This window comes from Thamnophis elegans, chromosome 13 (genome assembly GCF_009769535.1).
Source record: "Thamnophis elegans isolate rThaEle1 chromosome 13, rThaEle1.pri, whole genome shotgun sequence".
In the NCBI taxonomy this organism is placed as follows: domain Eukaryota; kingdom Metazoa; phylum Chordata; class Lepidosauria; order Squamata; family Colubridae; genus Thamnophis; species Thamnophis elegans.
Window position 1 is genome coordinate 35530731 of NC_045553.1, and position 13379 is coordinate 35544109.

The 13379-nt window shown below is 44.1% G+C and overlaps 1 protein-coding gene and 1 long non-coding RNA gene across 3 annotated transcripts in view; one reads left to right on the plus strand and one right to left on the minus strand.

The window, feature by feature from the left end:
* Nucleotides 1-289: 289 nt before the first annotated feature.
* Nucleotides 290-12334, minus strand: LOC116516475. Of its 2 annotated transcripts, XR_004256360.1 has the most exons (4): nt 12014-12334; nt 8583-8667; nt 6419-6559; nt 290-393 (listed from the first exon to the last, which is right to left on the minus strand). It is a non-coding gene; the product is annotated as an uncharacterized LOC116516475 (long non-coding RNA). The 2 variants fall into 2 exon arrangements; XR_004256359.1 differs by lacking the exon at nt 290-393 and having other exon boundaries at nt 5868-6559.
* A 216-nt stretch (nt 12335-12550) lies between these two features.
* Nucleotides 12551-13379, plus strand: part of TCF7L1 (transcription factor 7 like 1) — a 53831-nt gene continuing 53002 nt past the window's right edge. Inside the window, exon 1 of the mRNA XM_032229281.1 lies at nt 12551-13238. Within this exon, the coding sequence (XP_032085172.1) occupies nt 12954-13238 (285 nt within the window). The 5' untranslated portion in view covers nt 12551-12953. The remainder of the gene's footprint in view (nt 13239-13379) is intronic.

The following is a 13379-nucleotide window of genomic DNA, read 5'->3' on the forward strand; positions in this document are numbered from 1 at the left end:
TGGAGGAGGCCTGCTCTGTGTGATCTAATGGGTCTTTGGGAGGTAATTGGCAGCAGGCGGTCTCTCAAGTACCCAGGTCCAATACCATGAAGGGCTTTATAAGTGACGACAATGACGACATTATCCAGACAATGATATTTGAAATTATGTTGAAATCATACTTGATTTTTTTTCTTGCTCATTTTCAAGATCACACAATTCTAGATGAATGAACAAAAGTATAAGAAATATAAAGTATAAAAATAGTATTTGCAGACGAACAAATTTTCATCTCTAGTTACCACTGGATTCTGCAGTCCTCTCTTAACAGGAATTGCTCCTTACCTTTCCTGATGACCTCCTGCTAAAGTTCATTAGAAAAATATCTGTGACTCCAAACTGAATCATTACTGCCTGAAAAAGAGAAGAAAAGCACATTCAGTTGATCAATGGAGGAATCAAAAGTATTTTAACAGCATGAGAACAAGGCTCTAATATTCCTATTTTCTAAAACAGGCCCAAGGTCAGATTTAATGAGTTCCATTGAGCCCCCAATTTGTCAATCAAGAATAGCTCCTGATATTCACTTCCAACAACTTTTATTGTTTCTTCCTTTCATGGATTCAGCTTTTGGAGATGAAAAAACGGGGAGATAAAAAGGTGCTAAAATGTTCTTCCCTCCCCACAGTTCTTAAATTAGAAAAACAAAGAGAGTTTGTGGTCTGATATGAAACAGCTTCTTTTTTAGCTAGTCAGATACACTGGGAGTGGGATTCTGAGGCTGTTTTCTCTGAGGAATTCTTCCAGGCCCAAAGGAAACTCCCATGTCTGTCGCAATCGTGGAATTATTAGACCTATAATCCTTGCTCTGTACAGTTAGGATTTAGCATTCTTGTCTGCCTCATTCTCCTGAGTTCAAGGACAGTGCAGGAATCGGCACTTGTTGGAAGAAGAGAACACATAAATCTCCTTAACAACAAGAAAGGACTCTCTTCCCATATGAACTCTATCAAGCAACTGGAAGGGACTCTCTTTTCCACATGAAGTTTATCAAGTAGGAAGGCGACATGTTCTGCTTTACAGGGGACAGAAGACATCTGTCAAGGTTCTGACTGAGAAACTCAACCAAGCCAGACAGATTAACAGATTAAGAGTTGGAAGGGAATTTGTAAGTCATCTAGTCCAACCCACCACCCAAGCAGGAGACCCTACACTCATGTTGGCGAACTGAAGAGCAGCTGGCCGAAGCACATGCGCGCACCAGAAACCAGAAGCTCAGCTTCCCGGTGCGCGCCTGCACGCCAGGGAACTGCTTTCAGTTTCTGGCGCTCCCGTGCACGCAAAGACCACATTTGCGCCGGAGGAGTAATACATGCCATAGGTCCTTCGCCATTTCTAACAGATGGCAGTCCAGTGTCTTCTTGAAAGCTTCCAGTGATGAAGCTCCCACAACTTCTGAAGGCAACTTCTGTTCCATGGGTTGATTGCTCTCACTGTTAGAAAATTTCTCCTTAGTTCTCAATTTCTCTCCATTATTCCTTTTCTGGCCTTCAGGGGCTTTTGGAAAATAGCTTAACCCCCTCCTCTCTGTGTAGCCCTTCAAATATTGGGACACTGCTATCATGTTTCCCCTGGTCCTTCTTTTCACTAGACTAGCCATGCCCAGTTCCTGCAATTGTTCATTGTATGTTTTAGCCTCCAGTCCCATCATCATCCTGGTTTCTCTTCTCTGCACTTTTTCTATTAGGTTAGCTCTCTTTAAGAATTGTTTTATTGAGTACATCATTTTGGCAGTTATGAAAGCAAAACCAACTCTAAATAATTCCTGTGGTTTTCGTATAATTAAAGAATAGATATTCCCCTCCCTCCTTGTCCCAGGTCACACTATCCAATTAGGGGTTCTGGCATCTCTTGGATAACTCCTTCCAGTCTTTGGCCAGCACCAACTGGGATGACCTTGGTTCCCACGGGATGATCTGTTATTTGTCTGGTGTGACATCCCAAGCCTCTTCCCCAGAGAAATATAAAGATGGCTGCGGCAACAGGGGTCACTTTCAAAGTTGACAGTCGGATCCCCCTGAAAGAGAAAAGCACTTGGAAGACATTAAGCACATACACATATTAATGGAACTCGGGTTCCCTAGGGAGAGCCTTTCGGTTTTCTGGGGGTATTTCTTGTGAAATTTCTTTATCAATCTGTTTGCCTTCATATTCTGTGCTTTTACCAGTGGTGGGATTCACTTACCTTTGCTACTGGTTTGCAAATGTGAGTGTGTTAAGCATGCACATCGCGTAGAAGGTTGCACATTACATTGGGGCGGATGGGCAGAGCCTCCTGCAGCCGCTGCTAACAGTTCTCCTGAACCGGTAACAATTGCCAGAATACAACCTCTGGCTTTACCCATCTAGCTTCTGACATCAGGTATCCCTTCCACTGGACTAGTGCTGGAGCAGTGGTGAGTTTCAAAATTTTGTCGAACCTACTCTGTGGGTGTGGCCTCCTTTGTGGGAGTGGCTTGCTGGCCATGTGACCTGGTGGGAGTGGCTTGCCGGCCATGTGTTCTCTCTCTCTCTTTCCTTCCTTTTGTCTCTCTGTCCCTTTTTCCTTTTTTTCTTTCATCTCTCTCACTTTTTCTTTCCTTTTTTCTTTTTTATTTCTTTCCTTCTTCCTTTCTTTCTCTTTCTCTTTCTCTCTCTCTGTGTGTGTGTGTGTGTGTGTGTGTGTGTCAGTGGTGCGTTTCAAAAATTATTGGAACCTCTTCTGTAGGTATGGCCTGCTTTCCGGGTCCACTGGTGGAACCTCTTCTAACAGGTTCAGTAGATTTGACGAACCGGTTCAACCGAACTGGTGCAAACTGGTAGGAACCCACCTCTGTGCTGGAGTTTCCCCTTGTACAGCCTAGAATCCAGAACCCTCTTAACCTTGTAGTGTTTCCCCCTCTTCGTTACAATTGGACTTGGAGCTATTGGAGCTATTCTTGCTACTGGCCTCAGCTCTGGCCTGGCTTAAGCAGACAACATTGAAACACCAAATGCACTTTCCCCAGGAGACGTGGCAGTTTTAATTCTACTGTGGCTGGATTTATAATTTTCATTTTTATGAGGAACGGACCCATAAACTTTGGACCCAGCTTTCAGCTGGGCAACTTTAATTTCAGATACTTCGTAGACATATACACTTCCTCTCCAATGTGGAGCGGTTTCTGAGGCGCTCACCTCGTCTGTCTGTATTTTCTGAATCTCTGTTGCTTTAGCCAATGCTCGCTTTACATTCCCCCATATGTTTTGCCAAGAACCCATCCACTCCGTTAAAGCTTACTGAGGAGGGAGGCAAATTCATATAATTAAAGAATAGATATGCCCCTCCCACCTTGTCACAGGTCACACTGTCCAATTAGGTTTTCTGGGATCTCCGGGGGTAACTCCTCCCAGTCTCTGGCCAGCATCTGTTGGGATGACCTTGGTTCCCACAGGACAATCTGCTGTTATTGTCGGATGTGACATTCCAAGCCTCCCCCCACACACACTACGTGGCAAGCTGAGAAATATAAAGATGGCTGGGTCTGTTTTGAAGTGGAGATCATCCTGTTTGAAGGATGTTGAGCCTAAATCAGGTTCAAACTTAAATGACCCTTAAGGAGGACAACTAAATTTAGTGTTGGAGACAACGCCTGAGAATTCGATGGCTGGCTGTCCAGGAAAATAAGCAAATGGATCACTAAACAAATGAGCTGAGTTCTCATTCAACACACCAATGACTAGACTCAACCTATCCTATTTTGGGCACATTATGTAATGACCTAGCTCTCTGGAGAAGGATCTAATGCTGGGAAAGGTGGAAGGAAAGAGAAGAAGACAACTGACATCAAGGTGAATGGACGCAGTAGTGATGGGTACACTGCTGGAAAGCCAGGTTAGGGATGGGTTTTTTTTTTATTAAAAGTTTTAAAAAAGTTTACAAATATATACCTCCCCCCCGAACCCACTCCCCCCCCAACCTCCCAGAGCAAATACAGGGTATAAACATTTAACAACCATGTTCTAAAATAAACTAACAGACTTTAGCATCATCCCTCACTTGTATTCATTCACTCGTAAGCTAGCTGGAGTTTCTTAGTCCCATATTTATTTTGAATATAATCAATCCATCTTCTCCATTCCAGCTTATATTTCTCATCTGAATGATCCTTGAGATAGGGACAGGTTGTTATGGAGAAAAATATAACTATTGGGGGGAGGGGGGTGTTCCCAACCATGTACAGGTAGTCCTCAAGTTACGACCAAAATTTAGACCAAAATTTTTGTTGCTAATTGAAACATTTGTTAAGTGAATTTTGCCCCATTTTACAACTTTTCTTGCCACAGTGGTTAAGTGAATCACTGCATTTGTTAACATGGTTATTAAGTGAATAAAGATGATTAGGGGACTGGAGATTAAACCATATGAAGAACAGTTGCAGGAACTGGGCATGTCTAGTTTAATAGAAAGGACTAGGGGAGACATGATAGCAGTGTTCCAATAGGGGTTGCCCCAAAGAAGAGGGAGTCAAACTATTCTCCAAGGCACCTGAGGGTAGAACAAGAAGCAATGGGTGGAAACTAATCAAGGAGATATGCAACTTAGAACTGAGGAGAAATTTCCTGAAAGTTAGAACAATTAATCAGTGGAACAGCTTGCCTCCAGAAGTTGTGAATGCCCCAACACTGGAAGTCTTTAAGAAGATGTTGGATAGCCATTTCTCTGGAAGGGTATAGGGTTTCCTGCCTAGGCAGTGGTTGGACTAGAAGACCTCCAAGGTCCCTTCCAGCTCTGCTATTGTATCGTATTGTATTATATTGTATTGAATCTGGCTTCCCCATTGACTTTGCTTGTCAGAAGGTCGCAAAAGGAGATCACATAACTCCAGGACACTGCAACCGTCATATATATGAACCAGTTGCCAAGCATCTGAATCTCTGACCATGGGATGTTGTAATGGTCGTAAGTGTGAAAAACAGTCAGGTCACTTTTTTAGTGCCATTGTAACTTTGAACGGTCACTGAATAAACTTGTAAATTGAGGAGTATTTATATGTATGTTATGATATAATGCTTTGGGTTGAAACCTGTTATGTGGAGGACTGTCTAGTTGCCCAGTATTCATCAGGCTGGGCCCAAATCATGCGCACTATAAATAGAACACAAAAATCATTGTACTGCAGCCTCTGTGCAGCTTCTCCAGAATTTTGTCAAAAGGTGAAGGTGCAGGAAGGAGGGGCATGAGGGGAGAATTAATTCCAAACCAATGTATTCAGACTGGAACTAAAAATAACCATTATGGAATTAATTGAGTCGTTTAACTGAATTTCCTTTCCCCCCAAAATATGCTATCCCATGACCTGGGTAAGCAGTTAAATGTGTTCTGTGACATTGTTGTATGTATGTACGTACCGTATTTTTTGGCATATTAGACGTACCTTTTCACTTCCAAAAAGAGGCTGAAAATCTGGGTGCGTCTTATACACTGAAGACAGCATTTTTTGGCTCCCGAAACCCCGCTCCTTCACCAAAATGGCCGTGGAGAGCCTGTGAAGGCTTATAGAGTACTCTTGGGGGCTGAGGAGGGCAGAAATGAGCAAAAAACAGCTCATTTTCTGCTCAATTTTACCCCCCCAACCCGCAGGAACACTCTATAAGCTTCCTAAGGGCTATCCATTCCATTTTTAAAGCAACAAACGGGCCGGTTTTTTGCTCATTTTTGGTCCCCCCACCCCCCAGGAGCACTCTGCAAGCTCCCTAAAGGCTATTCATGCCTTTTTTTGGGGGGGGAAATGGGCCCATTTTACCAGAAAATGGGCCATTTTGGGAGGGTTTGCAGAATGCAAAAACTCCCCCCCCCCTTCAAAACTTTGCTGCGTCTTATACTCAGGTGCGTCTTATACTCCGAAAAATACGGTATATATATTTTCTGCAGAGGTGTAATGTTGGTAGAGGTAAATGAAGATCCTATTCATGATTCTGAATTGCATTTAGTTCAAGGTTTTTAAAAAACATATGTGGCTAAAAAAAAAAATCTACAGATCAGTTTTACATTTTTCAAACATGTGAGGCCATTGACCACACTGGGTACAAGTGTTGGAAGGTTACTCTAGGGTGTTCAATATTCATTTCTCCTTTGATTTCCTATTTTCAAGCTTTAAAAAAACAACAACCCCAGGCCATATATACGGTATGTAATTGCAGCACAGCTTAATTAAATGTGGCCCATGTTTTCTGTAACTGTTATATATCAAATAAAAAGGGTCATAGTTCCAAAACTATTATCTAAACCTCATTCAAGTCAGTAAGTTGTTGAGAACTAATTTATGTCACTGTAATTTGTCTAGAATCCTAATACAAGTATATTTGGATCTGAACCCTCCTTTTTGTATTGCACTTTGTTACATGCAGTGCACTTCACCTTGCTACGGCCCTTTCTCTTGGATATCCTCTTCCGCTCTGGCAATTATACTCCCAGAATTCCCTGGAGTTAGGAATGCCAATCCATTTGGAAAGTGCCAAGTTGGAAACGGTGCTCTGGCCTGAGGTGCAGCAAGGATAACTGGGAGGGGGGAAAAATCAGGAAATGGAATGAATATTGAGCTCTTCTCCCCATGTCCAAAGAACTGGTATCACAGCTTGCCCACCATATCTCTTTCCATAAATAAATGGGGCACAAAAATCTAAATCACCAGATGGCAGCAAAGAGATACAGAAAACTCTTTAACCCTTTTCCACCATCCAATGGTGGTTCCTATTTTGTAGCCCAGATCTAGTAGCCTAGCTAGTTTAAGGGGATGTAGAAACCCATCAAAAGTGAATAAAAAATTGAATAAACTATGTTTAAGCAAAGAGTGAGTTGGAATGATACAACTCACTTCTTTAAATATGGGTAGCGTATACCCATTCCAAAACAGTTGAATAAGTAGGAACGAGCTCAATACAGGAGTGACAGATTAAGAAATTATGCCTTTGCAATTTGCCCAATATGCAAATGAAGCTCATGGAAAAGATCACAGAGAAATTCATGCATGCTGATAATGTTCATAAACAGAACCGAGATAGCTGCAAGGCCAGTAAAGAAAAGAGAGTAATTACATCAAGTTCCTCTAATGAAGGTCTGCACAATCACAGCACCATTTGTTTGCAAGAAGCAAGTGTCAGGGGGAAGTTAATCCCACACCAATATTCCAGATGTGGTTAACTCTTTTGTTCCTAGCCTGATCCAGGGATAGCTGCTTACAGCTAGAGTAAATATTTGCCTTACTATCCATGCTGAGCTCTTAGCAACTGAATGACTAGGTAGTCATTGTAGGCATGGATGGACAGACAGACAGACAGACATGGCAAGCTTACTCAATCAAGTCCCCTCTCTATACCTTGGACTTCAACTTCCAGAGTCTGCTGCCTACAAATTCTTCAAATTCCCATCCAGCTCTTCTAGAGTGCCTCAGAAGGATGACATTCCATTTACAAGGCTTTGCTTGATTGATGGCATAGAAAGACAAGAATTTAGCCAGGCTGGCTGGGAATTGTGCAGTAGAATTCACATATCCCACCCAGGTTTTGTTCCCTTTGAATTTTAGGGCACAAACCCAGTCAGTATGCTTTATTACTCTCATAGTCTGCAATTCCTTTACAGTTAAGCAAAATATGGCTTTGTGGGTTGTATGAACATCTGTAAGCTAAAAGGGCATCACGCAAGAGCAGAATCTTTCCATTAGGGTGTTGTGGTGATTGAATGAACATAGGTGTAGCCTATGTGGCTCAAATGAGATAGGGAGCGGGGAGCAGGCCTTTTGAAATACTCTTATTATTACTGATGGAAAATTACACTCCTATTTATTCAATAATGATGTTAAAATCTATAAAGCACTAAAATTGCCTGGGTTAGAATAGCGTTTCCAATGTCATATAAAAAACAGTAAAAATATTCATGAAAAACCATCTCATCTTCATACACTGCTAAACCAAACATACTTAATTCCACATATAATTATTTAGAAGTAACATTCACTGATCTCTCAGTTATCGAATTGTAGCAAAGCCTGAGTTTACGTATTATGTTACATCACCGAAGAGCTCATTCAGGATTGGCTAACTAATCCTGAACTGAACCCTGTTCATAGTTTGCAAACAGTGGTGTATGGCTTAGTGTGCCCTTGAACCTAGATATCTGTGGTTTATTCAATCAGATTGAGTTAAGCTCAATCTGAGCTTAACTCAGTGTGAATGAAGCTAACCATTACAGTGCAAATTCTAAAATGAGAATAAAAATTCTTCTCATTTGCCCTGCCTTAATTTTTCTCAATTTTCTTCCGTATTGTCTCTCATAGGCTGAACAGTACAAAATAAGTACTGATATTTAACTTATATCTTACAAAGTATAAACCATAGTAATGGCAATTAATTTTTCTTCATATTTCTCAACTGCCCCTCTCTCTTTGATTGTATCAGTAGCTATCTTCCTCTGAATTCTTACAAGAGTGAGTTGCTGATTTTTTACTATTGTTAATCCTATTCCTTAATAATGTTATGTTAGCTCCTGCTTTTATTCTTTCATTGTGTTGACTTTTTTGACCCACCTGTGTTAATAATAAGAATCCATAACACGAAGGCTTTCCACTAGGTGAGCAAAAATACAGGGTAGATGTTTGCACACTCTGACTCCTACCAAAAGATAAAACAAAGATAAAACATGTCACATCTTGTACATACAAGCCACAATATATCACACTTGGTAGTAATTTTTTCCAGCTCAATTAAGAGTATTTTAAGAGATTAATTAAGGCATCATGTAAGAACAAGTCAGCTTGATTTTGCAGGCACCAGAGCTTTTATTTTGCAGCATGAAATATAAGTAATCCTCTACTCTCATTTAGAAACTGTTTTAAGTTACAATGGTACTGAAAAAACTGACTTAAGACCAGCCCTGCTGCAGAGCCCCAGGGTGATGTGATTGCTATGTGCGACTTTCCAGGCCAATTTCCAACAAGCAAAGTCAATGGTGGAAGCTGGATTCACCTAACAACTGTGGCAAAAAAAGGTCATAAAATTGGAGGCGGCTCAATTAAAAACTGCTTGCTTAGCAACCGAAATGCTGTTCCTTATTGTGGTCATAAGTCGAGGACTACCTGTAGTTGGGAATATCATGCAACTTCTCATTTGTTTCAGTTAGAAGGCTGTTTCACAGTTTTCCTTGGGACACTGTGCTGGAAATTTATTCTTGGCAAACATGCCAATAAATCTTATTGGTGTACTGTACCTCAGTCTATTCTGACTGTGAAAAGTTTAAAAACAAAAAGAAGGTAAATATGTAACATCCTGTTGACACACCAAGGTAAACCTGTGACAAAGTATTAAAATATTGCTAAGGCAATCTGGGTGAACTAAGTATATACACATTTCATTTAACACAACACTGATCATAAAAGAGGCTCCTTTTTCTATGAAGTCGCTCAGGGAATCCCTGTGAAATGAGCAGTGAGTGCAACGGCTTTCCCTGTGTCTGTTATTTGCTTGATGTATTTGGGCTGAAATTTCCATTAACCACAGTCCATGTACACAAACGTTTAGTGAAACTGGGGGGCGGTTGGTACAGAGAATAAAGGACCAGACTCTAAAATTATACAACTTCAAGTTATAACTAATTTTAAGGTCCCTTTGCATTTTATCTGAGAGACCACCTCCTGCCACTTACCTCCCAATGACCAACTAGATTGCACAGGTTGGGCCTCCTCCAGGTGCCGTCAACCAGACAACGCCGGCTGGCGACTCCCTGGGGAAGGGCCTTCTCTGTTGCTGCGCCGGCCCTGTGGAACGACCCACCTGCAGAGATCCGGACCCTTACCACTCTCCCGGCCTTCCGTAAAGCTGTCAAGACTTGACTGTTCCGGCAGGCCTGGGGCTGTTGAGTGATATCCAGCCCCGCTTAGATGGAATGGGTGATGTGAATTTTAATACTGTATTTTTATTTTTTATTTCTATTTTTTAAATTTTAAATGTTTCTTGTCTGTTGTGAGCCGCCCAGAGTCCCTATGGGAGTGGGCGGCATACAAATCCTAATAAACTTGAAACTTTATGCTGTCTGACATACCAGGAGTTCTGAAAATGTTAAAGAATGCAGTTCACAACCTCCACCCAGCTCAATTTGGAATTGCCCTGCACTATTGGATGCAACCCACTAATATTTAATTTAAAATACCAATATTTTAAATTAAATCAATTTTTCATTTCTGTTTTGGCTTTCTTTATGCTGGCCATCCTCACTTTGAAATGTCACTCAAAAACAAAGTAAAATACTGAGAGTACACATACTGTAGAGCCATTTTTGGTGCCCTGCATATCACATTTTTTTCAAGATTTCAGACTTATCCCATTGTGCAAACTTAGGGCAAACTTAAGAGTGGATGCCATTCATCCAGATGTTAGTGACAGGTGCTACTAAATTCGTTTGAAATTACTCCTGTACTCCTGTATTGACATTTTGCCCAGGCTGTACACTAATAATGTGTGAATAGGCAGCAATATAAACCTCCTAAATAAAATAAAAATAAATAACAACTCACATCATTCCCAAAGTACTCTAGTAATCTTTTTGATCTTGTTCTTCCACCTTATCAGTATTCTTCCCCCTTTTCTACTTCTCTCAATCTTGCCAAACATAATCTTTTTTTTCTTATGTATATTCCACATGCTCAAAATCTGTTTACTGAACCGCACTTCAAGGAAGAACAGTCAGCTTTTCTTTGCTTTAGGACTAATTGCATCCCAATCTATATCCTAAAAGAATCTTACTTTTTTTCTCTTTTATTTTTTCCAAAAATAGAGTGCATCAACACTAGAAAGACCATTGCTTTTCAGAATTTCTCCCTTATCATTATAATGCCCTTATCTTTCCTGATCTTGTCTACATTTGTCATAGCTTTTCTGCTTAAAATTAATCTCCTTTTCATTTCTATTGTACAATAACCATCTTTATCTTATCACCTTATCAAAGGTGATAATAAAAATTAGTCATCTGATAATAGTTATCCTCTGATAAGGAACAGTTGCTGGGTTATAGAGGTTTGTAGGTAGGTAATTTCATTGCATGTGGTGTTTAAGTGTTTTCCCCTCAACACTTTGTGATAATATAACCAGAGGAAGCAAATGTCAGGCTGAAATAACTGGAACCAGAGGCTAACATACCATAGTAATAGCCAGGCCTTGAAAGATGCCAAATTTATTTATTTTATATGGCTTCATTCCATCACATAGACCAAAGCCTCATCCAATTTAGTGCCATCCATATACACAGGTCTTCAGCTCTTGTAATCCGCAGAATATGGGATATATGTCAGATTTGGATAATAAATGCCATAAATGAAAAATAGCTGGCACCAAAGTGTTTGAGATGGAAAGCAGCAAAACAAACCACAAGCCTCAAATGCAATTCTTTATTAGTGTCACTCCTATTCTCATACCAGTGTCCCTTGGCCAAACTCTGGCCTCCTTTGCCTTTCAAGACATTGTTCGGGGCATTGTTTTAAAAATCTGTTGAGGGCATTAAAATTAAATTTGTAACAGAAACATGCATGTAAATACCACGTATAAGTGAGAGGGTGAGTGCCTGTGTGCGCGTTTCACTCGTTGCTCTTGTGTTGCCTCATTAGCAACTTGTTGAACAAAGTGTTTGGGAGTTTTAGCTGCTTTGCAAAAGAAAAGAAGAAAGAAAAAGCGGGGTAATGGCTGCAATTCCCAGCGCTTGGCAAATTATGCTCCCGCTGAATTGAACTGGATTTTGCTTTGAACGCTCCTATCATCATGGCTGTCAAGCAGCTTATTCCATACGCGGCGCTGAGTATCTGGAGAAGACCTTTCAGACCAGGCACGCCATGCAAACTTCAGCGCGCTCACTCGCCAAAGCAAATCCTTTCCAAATTCCTCGGGACTTAAACTCTCCAGATCGGAAGGAAACACGCTTAGGTTGCAACCTCCCCACGCCGCCCCGCCCCACTTGACTTCTCAAAGTTACCTTGCAACAGGATCGGGCTGCAAAGATCCCCTCTTTATTCCATCTATTGAAATGCAAACCCGCCCGCCAAGATTTAGCAATCAGGGATCCGGGTGGGGGGAAGCCGAGAGGCGGCTCCTTCGGGATTCCTTGCTTTTTATTTGGCCAGGAGAGCCTTCGCAACGAGGTCCGCCTCTCTTCCTCTCCCCCCCCCCCGCCCCACACACTCCCACCCTTGTTTGCTTCCAGCGATCCCTTGTTTCTGCACCTCTCCTTTCCAGGGAAAGGGGGGGGGGGAGAGAAAAAGGGAAGGCAGAGCCCGGGAGTGAGACCCGCTCCAGAACGGCCTCCCACCCCGCCCCGCCCCCGCTTTTAAATCACAATAAAAAGTGGGAAGAGAGAAGGAAAAGTGCGCGCATCGGGGGGGGGAGCGGGAGGGGACGCCCTGCGCGGGGAGGGGGCGCGGCGCTGGGGGGTCCCGGGAGAAAAAGGTGGGGGCGGAGGGGGATGAGGAGCGGAAGGGGGGGGTCTGGCGGGGGGGGCGTTCCTCCTCCTCCCCTCCTCCTGCTCGCCCGGGGTGTCAATTTGCAGCGGGAGCTCCTCCTCCGCCTCCTCCTCCTTCCCGGCCCCTCGCTCGCATTCTCGACCCTCCCCGGGTGGGCTGAGCAAGGGACCCCTCCGGCCGCCGGAGCGAGCGACTTCCACCCGGGCTCCCTCCGCCGCCGCCGCCCAGCCTTTCCCCCGGTCCGGCGCCGCCTGGCCTTTTCCCGCCTCTCCGCGCTCCCTCGACGCCCGCAGGAGGGGAAGCTCCGCGGCGCCTCCGCCTCCCTTCCCGCGAGTGTCAAAACTTTGTCGGGGCGGCGGCAGCGGCGGCGGCGGGACGGGGCTGAGGCGGGAGGCCGGGCTGAGGCAGGCGGGGTGCGCGGAGCGGCCGCCCGCCGCACCGGGACCCCGCCGCACCATGCCTCAGCTACAGCCCGCCGCCGCCGCCGCCGCCGGTGGAGGAGGAGGAGCGGGCGGCGGTGGCGGCAGTAGCAGCAGCGGAGCCGGCGGCGGCAGCAGCAGCGACGACCTGGGCGCCCCGGACGAGCTCATCGCCTTCCAGGACGAGGGCGACGAGCAGGATAAGGGCGCCGGGGGGCGCGGCTCGGCTCATGGCGACCTGGACGAGCTCAAGTCCTCGCTCGTCCACGAGTCCGAGAACCGCGGCGGCGGCGGCGGCAGCGCCTCCGGGTCCGACTCTGAGGTAAAAGCGCGAGGGCGGCGGCGGCGAGAGGCCCGCGCGGGGCGGCCGGGGAGGGGGCGGAAATGGGGGGGGGCGAGATTCGCCGGGGGCGCTTTTGGCCGCGTCGTCTCAACCCCCTTTCTTTGTGTCTCCCCCCCCCCT